Source organism: Cherax quadricarinatus, chromosome 57 (assembly GCF_038502225.1).
Source record: "Cherax quadricarinatus isolate ZL_2023a chromosome 57, ASM3850222v1, whole genome shotgun sequence".
Taxonomy (NCBI): domain Eukaryota; kingdom Metazoa; phylum Arthropoda; class Malacostraca; order Decapoda; family Parastacidae; genus Cherax; species Cherax quadricarinatus.
Window position 1 is genome coordinate 2488203 of NC_091348.1, and position 24296 is coordinate 2512498.

General features: G+C 44.2%; 1 protein-coding gene across 1 annotated transcript in view; it reads right to left on the reverse strand.

Moving 5' to 3' along the window:
• LOC128693377 (uncharacterized) overlaps nt 1-23604 on the reverse strand; it is a 40874-nt gene extending 17270 nt beyond the window's left edge. Inside the window, exons 1-2 of the mRNA XM_070097274.1 lie at nt 23488-23604; nt 2089-2212 (exon numbers count right to left, since the gene is read on the reverse strand). Coding sequence (XP_069953375.1) covers nt 2089-2212; nt 23488-23604 — 241 coding nt within the window. The remainder of the gene's footprint in view (nt 1-2088; nt 2213-23487) is intronic.
• Nucleotides 23605-24296: the final 692 nt, after the last annotated feature.

A 24296-nucleotide genomic window follows, 5' to 3' on the forward strand; every position in this document is an offset into this window, starting at 1 on the left:
CAAAGACATGAATGAGTTATTTGTACTGACAGAAGGTCAGCAAAACGTTTAAAATACCGACATATAACAAAACGACACTAAATGCAGGAAGCCTTTATTGTTAGAACGTTTTACCCATGGGAGTGGTAGGGACGGGAATGGAAATTTGATCAAGTACTCAGAAAACACAAGAACGATGCCTCTTAAAAAATGCACTCAACGACTGAAGTCAGGTGTTAGATCAGGATATAGAGCATCAGAGAAGCACTGAAGGAGACCTACTGTGTTATTTAAAGATGATGTGGGTGATGGGTGTGGCCAAGGTGAACTTGCCTCCATTCTGGTTAATGGTGTTGGATTGTTTGAGAGTTGAAGAGTAAATTTAATTTTGCCATTTTCCTGCAGTAACAGTGGAGCTCTATCCCACACCATGATGTGGACGTGGGAGATGAAGTGTCATACTCAAGCATTACTGATGGTGCCAATGCGACATGTCTACTTGTTATCTTACGAGTGTGTGAGAAGACTTCTGGAAGTTTCTCCAATGCAGACCATGTTGTATATACTGACAACTGCTGTGTCTTTAGATACAGTGACGAATGTGGAGCAGCTTGCAGTTTGTAGCTACATCAATATTGTATTACATAGTATACATCAATGTTGGTTATGGTAATGATCAACAAAGTCATTAACTTCTTGCACAAACATGATACCTTCATAACCAATTTCAAACTTCTTTGATCTAGTGGAAGCTTGTGTGAGCTTCAATTTCTTCTTTGGTTCACTACAGTGCAGACACAAACTTGGGATGGCTATGGGGTCACCTCTGAGCGCACCATTAATCAACATTTACTTACAACACTTTGAAAAAAATTGCCCGAATGCCATTATACGACGACACATCACATGGCTGAATTATGTCTATAAAATTTTGGAGGTGATATTTAGGAGCTTCAATTAGTGACAATTCAGAGACCAATTCAACCACCTTGAACCTTCAATACAATTCATCCTATAGAAGGAAAAAAATGACACGCTACCTTTCTTGGATAAATTTCTTATCAGGCAGAGGACCAAGCCAAGAAACCCACTAACACAATATAATAATAATAATAATAATAATAATAATAATAATAATAATAATAATAATAATATATCTTTATTTCTATAAGTACATGTACAAACTAAATAGTTCTAGCTGACATCAGTGACATACTACTATATAGAAAGCCGCTTGTTATGCAGAGCATTTCGGGCAAATTAGGTCAATTTTGTCACAGGATGCGACCCACACCAGTCGACTAACATCCAGGTACCCATTATTTCTGATGGGTGAACATGGACAATGGGTGTAAGGAAACACGCTTAATGTTTCCACCCCTTCGCCGGGAATCGAACCCGGACCCTCACCGTGTGAAGCGAAAGCTTTTGCCACCAGGCCACGGTATCCCCTGGCCTGGTGGGAAAAGCTCTTTTACTTACATTATGATATTAAAAAAAATGAAAGGCATAATTCGTGATGATTTACTAAAATCTTGACAAGAGTACATATAACTTGAATAGATCTCAAATTCTGTAATCCTTCACCGCAAACACTGGCACTCAGATACAGAGTACTGCCAGAACTCAAAGTAATACTGACTGCAAACTCATCTTCCCAGTGACACTACAACAGTCTCTCCAGTCTTACACTGATAATACTGAGGAAGCCGTAATTACTTTCATGATAATCAGAGATACCACAAGATCCTCCACATCATATACTGCACCCAAAGACGCTGGGGTTTATAGTGTCTCTTGTGGGGGGATACTGTAAGGTCTACATATCTGCAGTGGTGATTTGTTATTCCAGTTCTTGATGTTTCACTTAACTTCAGTAGTAGAGTGTACTATTTAACTTGTTAGGCGTTAAGAAAAACCTGAAAAAAAACTTCCGCTCCTCTTGGATAAAACGTTGTACCAGTAAAGGCTTCCTTGCATTTAATGTCTTCTTACCACTAATAGGAACAGTGATAATATATGTTAAATACAGTATACGTGTTAAATTTTTACTTAATTGTTCATGTGATATTAATTTTAACAAATTTAAATCACATTCGTAAAACACACCTGCATCTGATTCAGGGTCCACGATACCGAATGTCACAGCATTGTCGAACTTGAGCCTCTTCTTCGTGTCCTCGACATTGAACAAGCAATAGATGGCAACCACGAGCTGTACCACACCAATACACTGTAAAAATAAAATAAAATATTTAATTTTCCTCCATGTCTTATGTCTTCCTTGTACATGCCTGTCCTTAAACTTAAGACTGTTATGAAGTTGAGTGTCTGATAATTTGCCATTATACACTATCTTGTTCCCACCACTGGTTATCAACACTTGCTAGGACATGGTGAAAACCCGGTAAATGATACCAAAAAGTTTTCGATAAGTACACGTGAGCAAACGCTTAGAACTATTTACTATGGAAACATTTTGATGTTGGTACCTTGATCACTTTAAATACACATGGCGTATGAGAAATGAAGGAACAGGTGAGGGGTCAGGCAAACTGAAGTGTAGTGAGTCACCTGATGTTCCGAGGTGGGAGGGACGAAGTGTATTCAAGAAGCAAGTGTGCCATCGTGGTGGATATAACTTTCTACTTTTTGTAGCATATTATTTGTACTAATTACCAGCGTCTCCATAAATCTGGCGCTGATAACTAGCCGGGTTTTGCTTCATTTCATCAAATGTCCTTCAGTGTGTCTATGCTTCAAGCAAGCATTCCGTTGATCATAAAATTAAAACAAATATGAGACATTTAGATTTCTTTACTTCAAAACATTTCACCTGACAAGAGAGGTAAAGAAGATGTGATCGATGAGTCAGTTAAGCTTGAAGTAGTAGTTTGAGGTGGTCAAATTATTACTCAACCTGAAGATGTGTTCATCCTCATAGTCTTAAACTTGAGTACATCATTATCCAAGACTATGAAGCTGAACAAACCTCCAGACTGAGGGACTCACCACCTTATACTACTTCTTCACTGCTGATGGACTTATCACATCATCTTCATCTCTCCATTTCTGCTTTCTCCACATTTAACTACTACAAATATGGAGAGAAACGCTTGGAAATAAGGATACCTGACTGATGGACATGCGTTTTACTTATCTTCTTGTCGGTACTGTATACCATCATTACATTAATAATCATCATCCCTGTTATTCTTGCATTTATATTCATTTTTCCTAATAGATTTCTTCCCCTGTTCTCAACGTGCTTTTTTATTACAATGTCTGCACGGGAGAGTATTAACACTAGCGGGAAATGCTGAGGAAACAACAGTAGTCTGCCATCTGGTGAGATCCTTAATGAATATGACAGTTATAGTGGCCACATTAATATCACTCTTGGGAGGTGTTCTTACGATATTATTTGCCACATTACCAAACAGGAGAACTAGGTACCGCTCTGTGGTGTGTTCTGAAGGTGTTGTATTTAAGATGGTCAGAACTCTTTGTTTTCACTTATGGATGAAAAACATGAGAAGGCTTTTGAAATATAAGAACATTTTTGCACAATGAATGCAGAATTAGATATATAGAGGACTCTCTAATAACAAAATCTCATAGAATCAATCAGCATGAACAGATAGAGATACAGAAGGATATTGAATGAAACAGAAGGAATCCCAGCTTGTCATCAGTGAGCCAGACTTAAGGAGACGTCTGTCTTTAATAGCATCTTTGATAATGGTAACTAATATAGCAGTGTAAAAACCAAAACGTTTTTACATGCTTCGCATCGCCTACCTCAGCACACGTCCATCACGTGACCTCACAACAGTTCAGAGCATATTACACTCTCTTGTTCCTGGCGAACATATGCACTCGATTCACATCTTAAGTAAGTAAGTAAGTAAGTAAATTTATTCAGGTATACACAATACAGTTACATAGAATTATCATACATAGCAGCATATGTGTAGAGAACCTGGGATAACCCAAAAAAGTCAGACAGAGTGACTTATTTCCATTGGGGTCCTTTTATGTCTCAGAACCTGACACTCTAAATATACATATTATAAAGTCCTAAGTGTAGATGAATGGTTTACAGAACCGACACGTTGATAAATTAGACACATGTGCAACTCTTGGGTATCTTTATTAAGGAAACGTTTCGCCACACAGTGGCTTCATCAGTACATACACAGGAGAAACTTGAAGAACAGGAGGAGAATGAGGTAATCAGTCCCTCAACCTTGAGTCGATGTGGTCAGTCTATCAATCTTGAATAGAATACGGCATACGAGCGGTGAAGCAGCTTATAAACCGTATGGCAGGAGAGGTGCAGCAGTCATAGGTGGTGTCACATTTGTTCAATGTGGAAGTAGGTTGTGCCCAAGGGTTAGGCAAGCGAAGAATTCCTAAGTATTAAGATCCCAAGCTGCTTCACCGCTCATATGACGTATTCTATTCAAGATTGATGGACTGACCACATCGACTCAAGGTTGAGGGACTGATTACCTCATTCTCCTCCTGTTCTTCAAGTTTCTCCTGTGTATGTACTGATGAAGCCTCTGTGTGGCGAAACGTTTCCTTAATAAAGATACCCAAGAGTTGCACATGTGTCTAATTTATCAAAGTCCTAAGTCTTTGATTAACAATTATGATCATATCTTCCATCCCAAAAATATAGGGAAATTTATGCATCATAATAGTACACACTAAGCTGGTGAATTTAAAACTGATTTTCTGAACTGGATAAAGGCAATTATTACCAGCCATATTGGGAAAGCAATTAAGTGGTAATTAAGTTATTAACAATATTTGTTGATAACTTCATAATAATTTCATTAATGATAAGCAAGAAAAACTTAAGTATTTTGAACCATTAGCTGGAGTTTACCTGGAGAGAGTTCCGGGGGTCAACGCCCCCGCGGCCCGGTCTGTGACCAGGCCGACATTTACTGAATTAACAACAACAATAATCAAATGGAGTCTTGTGTAACAGGATAATTATTTCAAAATATAAGAATGTGGATAATTTATTTTATAAGTTTTATTTTAACTGTTAATGACTTATATGTATACTTAAGACGGGACGGCAACAGATCTCTGGTAAACTGACTCGGAACAATGTAAATGATAACAGTTTAGAGAAAGTATAACATACTGGTGTAATATATACAAGTCTTAGGAGCAAAGTGTAGTGTAGCACACTAGTTGTGAAGTGCGGCACACTAGTTGTGTAGTGTGGCACACTAGTTGTGTAGTGTGGCACACTAGTTGTGTAGTGTGGCACACTAGTTGTGTAGTGTGGCACACTAGTTGTGTAGTAAGGCACACTAGTTGTGTAGTGTGGCACACTAGTTGTGTAGTGTGGCACACTAGTTGTGTAGTAAGGCACACTAGTTGTGGAGTGTGGCACACTAGTTGTGTAGTAAGGCACACTAGTTGTGTAGTGTGGCACACTAGTTGTGTAGTAAGGCACACTAGTTGTGTAGTAAGGCACACTAGTTGTGGAGTGTGGCACACTAGTTGTGTAGTAAGGCACACTAGTTGTGTAGTGTGGCACACTAGTTGTGTAGTGTGGCACACTAGTTGTGTAGTGTGGCACACTAGTTGTGTAGTGTGGCACACTAGTTGTGTAGTGTGGCACACTAGTTGTGTAGTGTGGCACACTAGTTGTGTAGTGCGGCACACTAGTTGTGTAGTGTGGCACACTAGTTGTGTAGTGTGGCACACTAGTTGTGTAGTGCGGCACACTAGTTGTGTAGTGCGGCACACTAGTTGTGTAGTGTGGCACACTAGTTGTGTAGTGTGGCACACTAGTTGTGTAGTGCGGCACACTAGTTGTGTAGTGCGGCACACTAGTTGTGTAGTGTGGCACACTAGTTGTGTAGTGTGGCACACTAGTTGTGTAGTGCAGCACACTAGTTGTGTAGTGTGGCACACTAGTTGTGTAGTGCAGCACACTAGTTGTGTAGTGCAGCACACTAGTTGTGCAGTGTGGCACACTAGTTGTGTAGTGTGGCATAATAGTTGTGTAGTGTGGCACACTAGTTGTGTAGTGTGGCACACTAGTTGTGTAGTGTGGCACACTAGTTGTGTAGTGTGGCACACTAGTTGTGTAGTGTGGCACACTAGTTGTGTAGTGCAGCACACTAGTTGTGTAGTGCAGCACACTAGTTGTGTAGTGTGGCACACTAGTTGTGTAGTGCAGCACACTAGTTGTGTAGTGTGGCACACTAGTTGTGTAGTGTGGCACACTAGTTGTGTAGTGCAGCACACTAGTTGTGTAGTGTGGCACACTAGTTGTGTAGTGCAGCACACTAGTTGTGTAGTGTGGCACACTAGTTGTGTAGTGCAGCACACTAGTTGTGTAGTGCAGCACACTAGTTGTGTAGTGTGGCACACTAGTTGTGTAGTGCAGCACACTAGTTGTGTAGTGTGGCACACTAGTTGTGTAGTGCACACTAGCACACTAGTTGTGTAGTGTGGCACACTAGTTGTGTAGTGTGGCACACTAGTTGTGTAGTGCAGCACACTAGTTGTGTAGTGTGGCACACTAGTTGTGTAGTGCAGCACACTAGTTGTGTAGTGCAGCACACTAGTTGTGTAGTGTGGCACACTAGTTGTGTAGTGCAGCACACAAGTTGTGTAGTTTGGCACACTAGTTGTGTAGTGTGGCACACTAGTTGTGTAGTGCAGCACACTAGTTGTGTAGTGTGGCACACTAGTTGTGTAGTGCAGCACACTAGTTGTGTAGTGTGGCACACTAGTTGTGTAGTGCAGCACACTAGTTGTGTAGTGTGGCACACTAGTTGTGTAGTGCAGCACACTAGTTGTGTAGTGTGGCACACTAGTTGTGTAGTGTGGCACACTAGTTGTGTAGTGTGGCACACTAGTTGTGTAGTGTGGCACACTAGTTGTGTAGTGCAGCACACTAGTTGTGCAGTGTGGCACACTAGTTGTGTAGTGTCGCACACTAGTTGTGTAGTGCGGCACACTAGTTGTGTAGTGTGGCACACTAGTTGTGCAGTGCAGCACACTTGTTGTGTAGTGCGGCACACTAGTTGTGTAGTGTGGCACACTAGTTGTGCAGTGCAGCACACTTGTTGTGTAGTGCGGCACACTAGTTGTGTAGTGTGGCACACTAGTTGTGCAGTGCAGCACACTAGTTGTGTAGTGTGGCACACTAGTTGTGTAGTGTGGCACACTAGTTGTGTAGTGCAGCACACTAGTTGTGTAGTGTGGCACACTAGTTGTGTAGTGCGGCACACTAGTTGTGTAGTGCAGCACACTAGTTGTGTAGTGCAGCACACTAGTTGTGTAGTGCAGCACACTAGTTGTGTAGTGTGGCACACTAGTTGTGTAGTGCAGCACACTAGTTGTGTAGTGCAGCACACTAGTTGTGTAGTGCAGCACACTAGTTGTGTAGTGTGGCACACTAGTTGTGTAGTGTGGCACACTAGTTGTGTAGTGTGGCACACTAGTTGTGTAGTGCAGCACACTAGTTGTGTAGTGTGGCACACTAGTTGTATAGTGTGGCACACTAGTTGTGTAGTGCAGCACACTAGTTGTGTAGTGTGGCACACTAGTTGTGTAGTGTGGCACACTAGTTGTGTAGTGTGGCACACTAGTTGTGTAGTGTGGCACACTAGTTGTGTAGTGTGGCACACTAGTTGTGTAGTGTGGCACACTAGTTGTGTAGTGCGGCACACTAGTTGTGTAGTGCAGCACACTAGTTGTGTAGTGCAGCACACTAGTTGTGTAGTGCAGCACACTAGTTGTGTAGTGCAGCACACTAGTTGTGTAGTGCAGCACACTAGTTGTGTAGTGTGGCACACTAGTTGTGTAGTGCAGCACACTAGTTGTGTAGTGTGGCACACTAGTTGTGTAGTGCAGCACACTAGTTGTGTAGTGTGGCACACTAGTTGTGTAGTGCAGCACACTAGTTGTGTAGTGCAGCACACTAGTTGTGTAGTGTGGCACACTAGTTGTGTAGTGCAGCACACTTGTTGTTGCACACTAGTTGTGTAGTGTGGCACACTAGTTGTGTAGTGCAGCACACTAGTTGTGTAGTGCAGCACACTAGTTGTGTAGTGCAGCACACTAGTTGTGTAGTGCAGCACACTAGTTGTGTAGTGTGGCACACTAGTTGTGTAGTGCAGCACACTAGTTGTGTAGTGCAGCACACTAGTTGTGTAGTGTGGCACACTAGTTGTGTAGTGTGGCACACTAGTTGTGTAGTGCAGCACACTAGTTGTGTAGTGTGGCACACTAGTTGTGTAGTGCAGCACACTAGTTGTGTAGTGCAGCACACTAGTTGTGTAGTGCAGCACACTAGTTGTGTAGTGCAGCACACTAGTTGTGTAGTGTGGCACACTAGTTGTGTAGTGCAGCACACTAGTTGTGTAGTGCGGCACACTAGTTGTGTAGTGCAGCACACTAGTTGTGTAGTGTGGCACACTAGTTGTGTAGTGTGGCACACTAGTTGTGTAGTGTGGCACACTAGTTGTGTAGTGTGGCACACTAGTTGTGTAGTGCAGCACACTAGTTGTGTAGTGTGGCACACTAGTTGTGTAGTGCAGCACACTAGTTGTGTAGTGTGGCACACTAGTTGTGTAGTGCAGCACACTAGTTGTGTAGTGTGGCACACTAGTTGTGTAGTGTGGCACACTAGTTGTGTAGTGTGGCACACTAGTTGTGTAGTGTGGCACACTAGTTGTGTAGTGTGGCACACTAGTTGTGTAGTGCAGCACACTAGTTGTGTAGTGCGGCACACTAGTTGTGTAGTGTGGCACACTAGTTGTGCAGTGCAGCACACTAGTTGTGTAGTGTGGCACACTAGTTGTGTAGTGCAGCACACTAGTTGTGTAGTGTGGCACACTAGTTGTGTAGTGTGGCACACTAGTTGTGTAGTGTAGCACACTAGTTGTGCAGTGCAGCACACTAGTTGTGTAGTGCAGCACACTAGTTGTGCAGTGCAGCACACTTGTTGTGTAGTGTGGCACACTAGTTGTGTAGTGTGGCACACTAGTTGTGTAGTGTAGCACACTAGTTGTGCAGTGCAGCACACTAGTTGTGTAGTGCAGCACACTAGTTGTGCAGTGCAGCACACTAGTTGTGTAGTGTAGCACACTAGTTGTGTAGTGCGGCACACTAGTTGAGTAGTGCAGCACACTAGTTGTGTAGTGCAGCACACTAGTTGTGTAGTGTGGCACACTAGTTGTGTAGTGTAGCACACTAGTTGTGTAGTGCAGCACACTAGTTGTGTAGTGCAGCACACTAGTTGTGTAGTGTGGCACACTAGTTGTGTAGTGCGGCACACTAGTTGAGTAGTGCAGCACACTAGTTGTGTAGTGTGGCACACTAGTTGTGTAGTGCGGCACACTAGTTGTGTAGTGTAGCACACTAGTTGTGTAGTGCAGCACACTAGTTGTGTAGTGTGGCACACTAGTTGTGTAGTGCAGCACACTAGTTGTGTAGTGTGGCACACTAGTTGTGTAGTGCAGCACACTAGTTGTGTACTGCAGCACACTAGTTGTGTAGTGCAGCACACTAGTTGTGTAGTGTGGCACACTAGTTGTGTAGTGCAGCACACTAGTTGTGTAGTGCAGCACACTAGTTGTGTAGTTCAGCACACTAGTTGTGTAGTGTGGCACACTAGTTGTGTAGTGTGGCACACTAGTTGTGTAGTGCAGCACACTAGTTGTGTAGTGCCGCACACTAGTTGTGTAGTGCAGCACACTAGTTGTGTAGTGTGGCACACTAGTTGTGTAGTTCAGCACACTAGTTGTGTAGTGTGGCACACTAGTTGTGTAGTTCAGCACACTAGTTGTGTAGTTCAGCACACTAGTTGTGTAGTGTGGCACACTAGTTGTGTAGTTCAGCACACTAGTTGTGTAGTGTGGCACAATAGTTGTGTAGTTCAGCACACTAGTTGTGTAGTTCAGCACACTAGTTGTGTAGTGTGGCACACTAGTTGTGTAGTGTGGCACACTAGTTGTGTAGTGCAGCACACTAGTTGTGTAGTGTGGCACACTAGTTGTGTAGTGTGGCACACTAGTTGTGTAGTGCAGCACACTAGTTGTGTAGTGTGGCACACTAGTTGTGTAGTGCAGCACACTAGTTGTGTAGTGTGGCACACTAGTTGTGTAGTGCAGCACACTAGTTGTGTAGTGCAGCACACTAGTTGTGTAGTGTGGCACACTAGTTGTGTAGTGCAGCACACTAGTTGTGTAGTGTGGCACACTAGTTGTGTAGTGCAGCACACTAGTTGTGTAGTGTGGCACACTAGTTGTGTAGTGTGGCACACTAGTTGTGTAGTGCAGCACACTAGTTGTGTAGTGTGGCACACTAGTTGTGTAGTGCAGCACACTAGTTGTGTAGTGCAGCACACTAGTTGTGTAGTGTGGCACACTAGTTGTGTAGTGCAGCACACTAGTTGTGTAGTGTGGCACACTAGTTGTGTAGTGTGGCACACTAGTTGTGTAGTGCAGCACACTAGTTGTGTAGTGTGGCACACTAGTTGTGTAGTGCAGCACACTAGTTGTGTAGTGTGGCACACTAGTTGTGTAGTGCAGCACACTAGTTGTGTAGTGTGGCACACTAGTTGTGTAGTGCAGCACACTAGTTGTGTAGTGTGGCACACTAGTTGTGTAGTGTGGCACACTAGTTGTGTAGTGTGGCACACTAGTTGTGTAGTGTGGCACACTAGTTGTGTAGTGCAGCACACTAGTTGTGCAGTGTGGCACACTAGTTGTGTAGTGTAGCACACTTGTTGTGTAGTGCGGCACACTAGTTGTGTAGTGTGGCACACTAGTTGTGCAGTGCAGCACACTTGTTGTGTAGTGCGGCACACTAGTTGTGTAGTGTGGCACACTAGTTGTGCAGTGCAGCACACTTGTTGTGTAGTGCGGCACACTAGTTGTGTAGTGTGGCACACTAGTTGTGCAGTGCAGCACACTAGTTGTGTAGTGTGGCACACTAGTTGTGTAGTGTGGCACACTAGTTGTGTAGTGCAGCACACTAGTTGTGTAGTGTGGCACACTAGTTGTGTAGTGTGGCACACTAGTTGTGTAGTGTGGCACACTAGTTGTGTAGTGCAGCACACTTGTTGTGTAGTGTGGCACACTAGTTGTGTAGTGTGGCACACTAGTTGTGTAGTGCAGCACACTTGTTGTGTAGTGTGGCACACTAGTTGTGTAGTGTGGCACAATAGTTGCGTAGTGTGGCACACTTGTTGTGTAGTGTGGCACACTAGTTGTGTAGTGTGGCACAATAGTTGCGTAGTGTGGCACACTTGTTGTGTAGTGCGGCACACTAGTTGTGTAGTGCAGCACACTAGTTGTGTAGTGCAGCACACTAGTTGTGTAGTGCAGCACACTAGTTGTGTAGTGCAGCACACTAGTTGTGTAGTGCAGCACACTTGTTGTGTAGTGTGGCACACTAGTTGTGTAGTGCAGCACACTAGTTGTGTAGTGTGGCACACTAGTTGTGTAGTGCAGCACACTTGTTGTGTAGTGTGGCACACTAGTTGTGTAGTGCAGCACACTAGTTGTGTAGTGCAGCACACTAGTTGTGTAGTGTGGCACACTAGTTGTGTAGTGCAGCACACTTGTTGTGTAGTGTGGCACACTAGTTGTGTAGTGCAGCACACTAGTTGTGTAGTGCAGCACACTAGTTGTGTAGTGCAGCACACTAGTTGTGTAGTGCAGCACACTAGTTGTGTAGTGTGGCACACTAGTTGTGTAGTGTAGCACACTAGTTGTGTAGTGCAGCACACTAGTTGTGTAGTGTGGCACAGTAGTTGTGTAGTGTGGCACACTAGTTGTGTAGTGCAGCACACTAGTTGTGTAGTGTGGCACACTAGTTGTGTAGTGCAGCACACTAGTTGTGTAGTGTAGCACACTAGTTGTGTAGTGTAGCACACTAGTTGTGCAGTGCAGCACACTAGTTGTGTAGTGTGGCACACTAGTTGTGTAGTGCAGCACACTAGTTGTGTAGTGTGGCACACTAGTTGTGTAGTGCAGCACACTAGTTGTGTAGTGTGGCACACTAGTTGTGTAGTGTGGCACACTAGTTGTGTAGTGTGGCACACTAGTTGTGTAGTGTGGCACACTAGTTGTGTAGTGCAGCACACTAGTTGTGTAGTGTGGCACACTAGTTGTGTAGTGCAGCACACTAGTTGTGTAGTGTGGCACACTAGTTGTGTAGTGCAGCACACTAGTTGTGTAGTGTGGCACACTAGTTGTGTAGTGTGGCACACTAGTTGTGTAGTGTGGCACACTAGTTGTGTAGTGTGGCACACTAGTTGTGTAGTGTAGCACACTAGTTGTGTAGTGCAGCACACTAGTTGTGTAGTGTAGCACACTAGTTGTGTAGTGTAGCACACTAGTTGTGCAGTGCAGCACACTAGTTGTGTAGTGTGGCACACTAGTTGTGTAGTGCAGCACACTAGTTGTGTAGTGTGGCACACTAGTTGTGTAGTGCAGCACACTAGTTGTGTAGTGTGGCACACTAGTTGTGTCGTGCGGCACACTAGTTGTGTGTAGTGTGTAGTGTGGCACACTAGTGGCACACTAGTTGTGTAGTGTAGCACACTAGTTGTGCAGTGCAGCACACTAGTTGTGTAGTGCAGCACACTAGTTGTGCAGTGCAGCACACTTGTTGTGTAGTGTGGCACACTAGTTGTGTAGTGTGGCACACTAGTTGTGTAGTGTAGCACACTAGTTGTGCAGTGCAGCACACTAGTTGTGTAGTGCAGCACACTAGTTGTGCAGTGCAGCACACTAGTTGTGTAGTGTAGCACACTAGTTGTGTAGTGCGGCACACTAGTTGTGTAGTGCAGCACACTAGTTGTGTAGTGCAGCACACTAGTTGTGTAGTGTGGCACACTAGTTGTGTAGTGCGGCACACTAGTTGAGTAGTGCAGCACACTAGTTGTGTAGTGTGGCACACTAGTTGTGTAGTGCGGCACACTAGTTGTGTAGTGTAGCACACTAGTTGTGTAGTGCAGCACACTAGTTGTGTAGTGTGGCACACTAGTTGTGTAGTGCAGCACACTAGTTGTGTAGTGTGGCACACTAGTTGTGTAGTGCAGCACACTAGTTGTGTAGTGCAGCACACTAGTTGTGTAGTGCAGCACACTAGTTGTGTAGTGTGGCACACTAGTTGTGTAGTGCAGCACACTAGTTGTGTAGTGCAGCACACTAGTTGTGTAGTTCAGCACACTAGTTGTGTAGTGTGGCACACTAGTTGTGTAGTGTGGCACACTAGTTGTGTAGTGCAGCACACTAGTTGTGTAGTGCCGCACACTAGTTGTGTAGTGCAGCACACTAGTTGTGTAGTGTGGCACACTAGTTGTGTAGTTCAGCACACTAGTTGTGTAGTGTGGCACACTAGTTGTGTAGTTCAGCACACTAGTTGTGTAGTTCAGCACACTAGTTGTGTAGTGTGGCACACTAGTTGTGTAGTTCAGCACACTAGTTGTGTAGTGTGGCACAATAGTTGTGTAGTTCAGCACACTAGTTGTGTAGTTCAGCACACTAGTTGTGTAGTGTGGCACACTAGTTGTGTAGTTCAGCACACTAGTTGTGTAGTGTGGCACACTAGTTGTGTAGTGTGGCACACTAGTTGTGTAGTGCAGCACACTAGTTGTGTAGTGCCGCACACTAGTTGTGTAGTGCCGCACACTAGTTGTGTAGTGCAGCACACTAGTTGTGTAGTGTGGCACACTAGTTGTGTAGTGCCGCACACTAGTTGTGTAGTGCAGCACACTAGTTGTGTAGTGCGGCACACTAGTTGTGTAGTGCGGCACACTAGTTGTGTAGTGCAGCACACTAGTTGTGTAGTGCGGCACACCAGTTAACATAAGAACATAAGAAAGGAGGAACACTGCAGCAGGCCTGTTGGCCCATACTAGGCAGGTCCTTTACAATTCATCCCACTAACAAACATTTGACCCACCCAATTTTCAATGCTACCCAAGAAATAAGCTCTGATGTCCAAGTCCCACTCAAATCCAACCCCTCCCACTCATGTACCTATCCAACCTAAATTTGAAACTACCCAAAGTCCTAGCCTCAATAACCCTACTAGGTAGACTGTTCCACTCATCAACTACCCTATTTCCAAACCAATACTTGCCTATGTCCTTTCTAAATCTAAACTTATCTAATTTAAATCCATTACTGCGGGTTCTCTCTTGGAGAGATATCCTCAAGACCTTGTTAATATCCCCTTTATTAATACCTATCTTCCACTTATACACTTCGATCAGGTCTCCCCTCATTCTTCGTCTAACAAGTGAATGTAACTTAAGAGTCTTCAATCTTTCTTCATAAGGAAGATTTCTAATGCTATGTATTAATTTAGTCATCCTACGCTGAATGTTTTCTAACGAATTTATGTCCATTCTGTAATATGGAGACCAGAATTGAGCTGCATAATCTAGGTGAGGCCTTACTAATGATGTATAAAGCTGCAGTATGACCTCTGGACTTCTGTTGCTTACACTTCTTGATATAAATCCCAGTAATCTATTTGCCTTATTACGTACGCTTAGGCATTGCTGTCTTGGTTTAAGGTTGCTGCTTACCATAACCCCCAAGTCCTTTTCGCAATCTGTATGGTTAAGTTCTACATTATTTAACTTATAAGTGCTAGGGTTATGGACACTCCCGAGCTTCAGAACCTTGCATTTATCTACATTGAACTGCATCTGCCACTTTTCTGACCAAGAGTAGAGTTTGTCTAAATCCTCCTGAAGTTCCCTAACATCTACGTTTGAATCAATTATCCTACCTATCTTCGTGTCATCGGCGAATTTGCTCATATCACTAGTAATTCCTTCATCAAGATCATTGATATATATTATAAACAACAACGGGCCCAAGACTGATCCCTGTGGAACGCCACTTGTTACTGATCCCCACTCGGATTTAACCCCATTTATGGACACTCTTTGCTTCCTGTCTGTGAGCCATGATTCGATCCACGAGAGCACCCTTCCCCCAATGCCATGAGCTGCTACTTTCTTCAACAGTCTTTGGTGCGGAACTCTATCAAATGCCTTACTAAAATCTAAGTAAATAATATCAAATTCTTTATCGTGGTCAACAGCCTCAAAAGCTTTACTGAAGAAAGTTAATAAATTAGTTAGACAAGACCGGCCTCTTGTGAATCCATGCTGAGTATCATTAATCAAGCTATGCTTATCGAGATGGCTTCTTATAATCTCAGCTATAATTGACTCTAGTAATTTGCCTACAATTGAGGTCAGGCTTATTGGGCGGTAATTTGACGGTAACGACTTGTCCCCTGTTTTAAAAATAGGAATTACATTAGCCATCTTCCACATATCAGACACTGCACCTGTTTGAAGAGATAAATTAAAAATATTAGTTAATGGTTCACAGACTTCCATTTTGCATTCCTTTAGAACCCTTGAAAAAACCTCATCAGGACCCGGTGACTTATTTTGCTTCAGTCTGTCTATCTGCTTCACAACCATTTCACTAGTGACTGTGATGTTACATAATTTATCTTCTTCTGATCCACTATAAAAATTAATTACCGGAATATTATTAGTGTCTTCCTGTGTAAAAACCGAGAGAAAATAATTATTTAAAATCGAGCACATTTCATTCTCTTTGTCAGTAAGATGCCCATAGTTATTTTTAAGGGGACCTATCTTATCTCTGACTTTTGTTCTATAGACCTGGAAAAAACTTTTTGAGTTAGTTTTAGAATTTCTAGCAACTTTAATTTCATAGTCCCTTTTAGCTTTTCTTATCCCCTTTTTAATGTCCCTCTTAATGTCAATATACTGATTCATAAGATGACCCTCGCCTCTTTTGATACGCCTATAAATTCCTTTCTTATGCCCTAGTAGATATTTCAGCCTATTATTCATCCATTTTGGGTCATTTCTATTTGATCTAATTTCCTTATAAGGGATAAACGTTCTTTGAGCAGCATGTATTGTGTTCAGAAAACTGTCATATTGATAGCTCTCTTCGTTACCCCAGTCAACAGATGATAAGTGTTCTCTAAGCCCATCGTAATCTGCTAAGCGAAAATCTGGGACTGTTACTGAGTTATCCCTACTATCATACTTCCATTCAATTCTACATGTAATTGATTTGTGGTCGCTAGCACCCAGTTCCTCTGAGACTTCTAAATTATTAACAAGGGATTCATTGTTTGCCAGAACTAAGTCAAGCAGGTTATTACCCCTTGTAGGTTCTGTCACAAACTGCTTCAAAAAACAATCCTGAACTACTTCTAAGAAATCGTATGATTCTAAATTCCCAGTCAAGAAATTCCAATCAATATGACTAAAGTTAAAGTCTCCTAGAATTACTACATTATCGTGCCTTGTGGCCCTAACAATTTCCTCCCATAGTAGTCTCCCCTGGTCCCTATCTAAATTTGGGGGACGGTATATCACACCTAAAATTAATTTTTCATGCCCCTCTGAAAATTCTATCCAAACAGACTCTGTATGTGTTACTTCAGACTTAATACCCGTTTTTATGCAACAGTTCAAGCGATCTCGGACATACAATGCCACCCCACCCCCCTTCCCGATACTTCTATCTACTTGGAACAATTTAAAACCCTGAATGTGACATTCTGCAGGCATGTCCCGACTTTTTGAATTAAACCACGTCTCAGTAATGGCAAATACATCTATGTTACCTGCACTAGCAACTAGTCTCAACTCGTCCATCTTATTCCTAGCACTGCGACTATTTGTGTAATAAATATTTAATGACCCTCCTATCTCTTTACCCTTCCTGCTCCTTTCTGTTATTCCACTAAACCTATTACTGTCATTGTCAATTAGTGCCACTGGCTTTCCAATATCCTCCTCATTTTGCCTATTACTAGTTCTCCTAGTACTCATGTTACTACCCTGCGACTTCACAGTTTTCCCGCCAAAACCCATACCACTAACTATTCCTAGTTTAAAGACCTAACAGCTCCCTCCACTGCGTTGGCCAGTGCTCCCACCCCACACCTAGACAAGTGAACCCCATCCCTGGCATACATGTCATTTCTGCCATAGAAGAGGTCCCAGTTGTCAATGAATGTTACCGCATTTTCCTTACAGTATTTGTCCAGCCAGCAATTGACACCAATTGCCCTGGACAACCATTCATTTCCAACTCCTCTCCTTGGCAAAATGCCACATATGACAGGTTTCCCACCCTTCTTCCTAATTATCTCTATTGCTGACCTATACCTGCTAATCAGGTCCTCACTCCTACGTCTGCCAACATCGTTGCCTCCAGCACTGAGACAGATAATAGGATTGCTCCCATTACCTCTCATGATGTCATCCAGACGGCTAACAATATCCTTCATCCCAGCCCCAGGAAAACACACTCTCTGCCTCCTACTCCTATCCTTCAAACAGAATGCCCTATCCATGTACCTAATCTGGCTATCCCCAACAACAACAATGTTTTTACCTTCCTTGGCGTCGTCCGTAGTGATGCTCCGAGTAGTCGACTCACATTCGCCAAGTAGCATTACACCACTTGTAGAATTCGTCATGACGTTCTCGATGGTCTTCGTTGGGGTTTCTAGGGATGTCTCACTCACGTCTGCCAATGCTTCCTTGGTGCTCGTTGTGGCATTCCCAGTAGAACACTCACATTCGTCAGGTAGCACCGAGAATGAGTTGGAAGTTTCCACGGCAGTCTTCTGGTTTCTCGTTGTTTCTGCCTCTCCAACCGTTCTCTTAATCTTCAGCTTGGTTCCATGTTGCCCGGCCACTGACCAAGCTCCCCTCTTAACCTGGGGACTCACAACAGGAGGATTACTACGAATCCTCTTGTTCTCCTCCGTCAATCGCCGTATCTCCAGTTTAGCAACTCTGAGTTCTTCTCTCAGCTGCTGGTAAAGCTGCTCAAGAGAGGGCATCCTGGTTCAGATTCACAGAGAGCACACAAACAGGTCTTCACAGAGCTAAGTACACGTCACCACTGTTAAGTACACGTCACCACAGTTGTGTAGTGCAGCACACTAGTTGTGTAGTGCGGCACACTAGTTGTGTAGTGCAGCACACTAGTTGTGTAGTGTGGCACACTAGTTGTGTAGTGTGGCACACTAGTTGTGTAGTGCAGCACACTAGTTGTGTAGTGCAGCACACTAGTTGTGTAGTGTGGCACACTAGTTGTGTAGTGCGGCACACTAGTTGTGTAGTGCAGCACACTAGTTGTGTAGTGTGGCACACTAGTTGTGTAGTGTGGCACACTAGTTGTGTAGTGTGGCACACTAGTTGTGTAGTGCAGCACACTAGTTGTGTAGTGCAGCACACTAGTTGCGTAGTGCAGCACACTAGTTGTGTAGTGCGGCACACTAGTTGTGTAGTGCAGCACACTAGTTGTGTAGTGCGGCACACTAGTTGTGTAGTGCAGCACACTAGTTGTGTAGTGCAGCACACTAGTTGTGTAGTGCAGCACACTAGTTGTGTAGTGCGGCACACTAGTTGTGTAGTGCAGCACACTAGTTGTGTAATGCGGCACACTAGTTGAGTAGTGCGGCACACTAGTTGTGTAGTGCAGCACACTAGTTGTGTAGTGCAGAACACTAGTTGAGTAGTGTGGCACACTAGTTGAGTAGTGCGGCACACTAGTTGTGTAGTGCAGCACACCAGTTGTGTAGTGCAGCACACTAGTTGTGTAGTGCGGCACACTAGTTGTGTAGTGCAGCACACTAGTTGTGTAGTGTGGCACACTAGTTTTGTAGTGTGGCACACTAGTTGTGTAGTGCAGCACACTAGTTGTGTAGTGCAGAACACTAGTTGAGTAGTGTGGCACACTAGTTTTGTAATGTGGCACACTAGTTGTGTAGTGCAGCACACTAGTTGTGTAGTGCAGAACACTAGTTGAGTAGTGTGGCACACTAGTTGTGTAGTGCAGAACACTAGTTGAGTAGTGTGGCACACTAGTTTTGTAATGTGGCACACTAGTTGTGTAGTGCAGCACACTAGTTGTGTAGTGCAGAACACTAGTTGAGTAGTGCAGCACACTAGTTGTGTAGTGCAGCAAACTAGTTGTGTAGTGCAGCACACTAGTTGTGTAGTGAGGCACACTAGTTGTGTAGTGCAGCACACTAGTTGTGTAGTGCAGCACACTAGTTGTGTAGTGCAGCACACTAGTTGTGTAGTGCAGCACACTAGTTGTGTAGTGCAGCACACTAGTTGTGTAGTGCAGCACACTAGTTGTGTAGTGCAGCACACTAGTTGTGTAGTGCAGCACACTAGTTGTGTAGTGTGGCACACTAGTTGTGCAGTGCGGCACACTAGTTGTGTAGTGCGGCACACTACTTGTCTACTGCGGCACACTAGTTGTGTAGTGCGGCACACTAGTTGTGTAGTGCAGCACACTAGTTGTGTAGTGCAGCACACTAGTTGGGCAGTGCAGCACACTAGTTGTGTAGTGCAGCACACTAGTTGGGCAGTGCAGCACACTAGTTGTGTAGTGCAGCACACTAGTTGTGTAGTGCAGCACACTAGGTGTGTAGTGCGGCACACTAGTTGTGTAGTGCAGCACACTAGTTGTGTAGTGCAGCACACTAGTTGTGTAGTGCAGCACACTAGTTGTGTAGTGCAGCACACTAGTTGTGTAGTGCAGCACACTAGTTGGGCAGTGCAGCACACTAGTTGTGTAGTGCAGCACACTAGTTGTGTAGTGCAGCACACTAGTTGGGCAGTGCAGCACACTAGTTGTGTAGTGCAGCACACTAGTTGTGTAGTGCAGCACACTAGTTGTGTAGTGCAGCACACTAGTTGTGTAGTGCAGCACACTAGTTGGGCAGTGCAGCACACTAGTTGTGTAGTGCAGCACACTAGTTGTGTAGTGCAGCACACTAGGTGTGTAGTGCGGCACACTAGTTGTGCAGTGCAGCACACTAGTTGTGTAGTGCAGCACACTAGTTGTGTAGTGCAGCACACTAGTTGTGTAGTGCAGCACACTAGTTGTGCAGTGCAGCACACTAGTTGTGCAGTGCAGCACACTAGTTGTGTAGTGCAGCACACTAGTTGTGCAGTGCAGCACACTAGTTGTGTAGTGTGGCACACTAGTTGTGCAATGCAGCACACTAGTTGTGTAGTGCAGCAAACTAGTTGTGTAGTGTGGCACACTAATTGTGTAGTGCAGCACACTAGTTGTGCAATGCAGCACACTAGTTGTGTAGTGCAGCACACTAGTTGTGTAGTGCAGCACACTTGTTGTTAGTGCGGCACACTAGTTGTTTAGTGCAGCACACCAGTTGTGTAGTGTAGCACACTAGTTGTGTAGTGCAGCACACTAGTTGTGTAGTGCGGCACACTAGTTGAGTAGTGCAGCACACTAGTTGTGTAGTGTGGCACACTAGTTGTGTAGTGCAGCACACTAGTTGTAGTGCAGCACACTAGTTGTGTAGTGCAGCACACTAGTTGTGTAGTGTGGGACACTAGTTGTGTAGTGTGGCACACTAGTTGTGTAGTGCAGCACACTAGTTGTGTAGTGTGGCACACTAGTTGTGTAGTGCAGCACACTAGTTGTGTAGTGTGGCACACTAGTTGTGTAGTGCAGCACACTAGTTGTGTAGTGCGGCACACTAGTTGAGTAGTGCAGCACACTAGTTGTGTAGTGTGGCACACTAGTTGTGTAGTGCAGCACACTAGTTGTGTAGTGCAGCACACTAGTTGTGTAGTGTGGCACACTAGTTGTGTAGTGTGGCACACTAGTTGTGTAGTGCAGCACACTAGTTGTGTAGTGCAGCACACTAGTTGTGTAGTGTGGCACACTAGTTGTGTAGTGTGGCACACTAGTTGTGTAGTGCAGCACACTAGTTGTGTAGTGTGGCACACTAGTTGTGTAGTGTGGCACACTAGTTGTGTAGTGCAGCACACTAGTTGTGTAGTGTGGCACACTAGTTGTGTAGTGCAGCACACTAGTTGTGTAGTGCAGCACACTAGTTGTGTAGTGCAGCACACTAGTTGTGTAGTGCAGCACACTAGTTGTGTAGTGCAGCACACTAGTTGTGTAGTGCAGCACACCAGTTGTGTAGTGCAGCACACTAGTTGTGTAGTGCAGCACACTAGTTGTGTAGTGCAGCACACTAGTTGTGTAGTGCAGCACACCAGTTGTGTAGTGCAGCACACTAGTTGTGTAGTGCAGCACACTAGTTGTGTAGTGCAGCACACTAGTTGTGTAGTGTAGCACACTAGTTGTGTAGTGCAGCACACTAGTTGCGTAGTGCAGCACACTAGTTGTGTAGTGCGGCACACTAGTTGTGTAGTGCAGCACACTAGTTGTGTAGTGTGGCACACTAGTTGTGTAGTGCAGCACACTAGTTGTGTAGTGCGGCACACTAGTTGTGTAGTGCAGCACACTAGTTATGTAGTGCAGCACACTAGTTGTGTAGTGCAGCACACTAGTTGTGTAGTGCAGCACACTAGTTGTGTAGTGCGGCTCACTAGTTGTGTAGTGCAGCACACTAGTTGTGTAGTGTGGCTCACTAGTTCTGTAGTGCAGCACACTAGTTGTGTAGTGTGGCTCACTAGTTCTGTAGTGCAGCACACTAGTTCTGTAGTGCGGCACACTAGTTCTGTTGCGCAGCACACTAGTTGTGTAGTGCGGCACACTAGTTCTGAAGTGCAGCACACTAGTTGTGTAGTGCGGCACACTAGTTGTGAAGTGCAGCACACTAGTTGTGTAGTGCAGCACACTAGTTGTGTAGTGCGGCACACTAGTTGTGAAGTGCAGCACACTAGTTGTGTAGTGTGGCACACTAGTTCTGAAGTGCAGCACACTAGTTGTGTAGTGTGGCACACTAGTTCTGAAGTGCAGCACACTAGTTGTGAAGTGCAGCACACTAGTTGTGTAGTGCAGCACACTAGTTGTGTAGTGCGGCACACTAGTTGTGAAGTGCAGCACACTAGTTGTGTAGTGCGGCACACTAGTTGTGTAGTGTGGGACACTAGTTCTGAAGTGCAGCACACTAGTTGTGTAGTGTGGCACACTAGTTCTGAAGTGCAGCACACTAGTTGTGAAGTGCAGCACACTAGTTGTGTAGTGCAGCACACTAGTTGTGTAGTGTGGCACACTAGTTGTGTAGTGTGGCACATTAGTTGTGTAGTGTGGCACACTAGTTGTGTAGTGTGGCACACTAGTTGTGTAGTGCGGCACACTAGTTGTGTAGTGTGGGACACTAGTTCTGAAGTGCAGCACACTAGTTGTGTAGTGTGGCACACTAGTTCTGAAGTGCAGCACACTAGTTGTGAAGTGCAGCACACTAGTTGTGTAGTGCAGCACACTAGTTGTGTAGTGTGGCACATTAGTTGTGTAGTGTGGCACACTAGTTGTGTAGTGTGGCACACTAGTTGTGTAGTGTGGCACACTAGTTGTATAGTGTGGCACACTAGTTGTGTAGTGTGGCACACTAGTTGTGTAGTGTGGCACACTAGTTGTGTAGTCTGGCACACTAGTTGTATAGTGTGGCACACTAGTGTAGTGTGGCACACTAGTTGTGTAGTGTGGCACACTAGTTGTGTAGTGTGGCACACTAGTTGTGTAGTGTGGCACATTAGTTGTGTAGTGTGGCACACTAGTTGTGTAGTGTGGCACACTAGTTGTGTAGTCTGGCACACTAGTTGTATAGTGTGGCACACTAGTTGTGTAGTGTGGCACATTAGTTGTGTAGTGTGGCACACTAGTTGTGTAGTGTGGCACACTAGTTGTGTAGTGTGGCACACTAGTTGTGTAGTGTGGCACACTAGTTGTATAGTGTGGCACACTAGTTGTGTAGTGTGGCACACTAGTTGTGTAGTGTGGCACACTAGTTTCATGGTAGGAGTTTAAATACTTATAGTAAGTGGTGGTGGCAGAAAAAGGTTGTCGACCTCTGCTACTACCACAACAATTAGTACAGTTTAGTACAGTGTTTGAACACACACAATCTCTAACCCATTTTTCATCACCGTTGTCGTCCCCGTCCTCGACACACTCTGTTACATGTTGAAAAATAATTTAATATTTGATGTTTAAGTGAATTAATACACTGAGTTACCTTGATGTTGCAGTTGCACTGGAAAACAGGTCACACTTAGTGCAACGTTGTTTTTGTCTTACTTGTTGTATGGTTAGTTAAATAGGCTTAAAGTCCATCAACTACTTAAAAGTTCGTTAAGGCTGAATGTCATCTGTTTACTTTCAGTCAAAAATACTTATAACCTTTATCTACCACTACTCAGGTTATACCTTTGATACACGTTTGAAGAGTTTCGAGAGTTGTCTGCGTTGATCAGTGGGTGTTCATATATTGCCACATACGTAAATCAACGATTAAATTATAGCTCTCTCAAAATGGCCGCGATCGGTAATGTTAGGCCTACACGGGATAAATTAGGCTGCACCGTTGGTGAGTCCCAACAAAAAATTCCTCCATGGACATTGTAGGAACAGTTTCCTTCAATATGACTCGTCTTTAACATTCTTTCACTCTACGAACTTTTGGCCATTTGCTGGTTGCCCGGGATGATTCTGGCACTGAAGATATTGATGAGGACTTGGAGGTGGATGAATATGAAGATACAGAGAGTGCTGCTGCCACTCTACATGCCCACATGCCCCACCAAGCAACGAAGCTTCTGAAGCTCTTTGAAGGAGATGTGAGTCTCACTGAAGCAGATATGAGTCTCACTGAAGCAAATGAGTCTCTCACTGAAGAAGATGTGAGTCTTACTGAAGCAAATGTGTGTCTCACTGAAGCAAATGCGTATCTTACTGAAGCAGATGTGAGTCTCACTGAAGCAGATGTGAGTCTCACTGAAGCAGATGTGAGTCTCACTGAAGCAGATGTGAGTCTCACTGAAGCAAATGCGTATCTTACTGAAGCAGATGTGTGTCTCACTGAAGCAGATGTGTGTCTCACTGAAGCAAATGCGTATCTTACTGAAGCAGATGTGAGTCTCACTGAAGCAAATGCATATCTTACTGAAGCAGATGTGTGTCTCATTGAAGCAGATGTGTCTCACTGAAGCAGATGTGTGTCTCACTGAAGCAAATGCGTGTCTTACTGAAGCAGATATATGTCTCACTGACGCAGATGTGTGACTCACTGAAGCAGATGTGTGTCTCACTGAAGCAGATGTGTGTCTCACTGAAGCAGATGTGTGTCTCACTGAAGCAGATGTGAGTCTCACTGAAGCAAATGCGTATCTTACTGAAGCAGATGTGTGTCTCACTGAAGCAGATGTGTGTCTCACTGAAGCAAATGCGTATCTTACTGAAGCAGATGTGTGTCTCACTGAAGCAGAT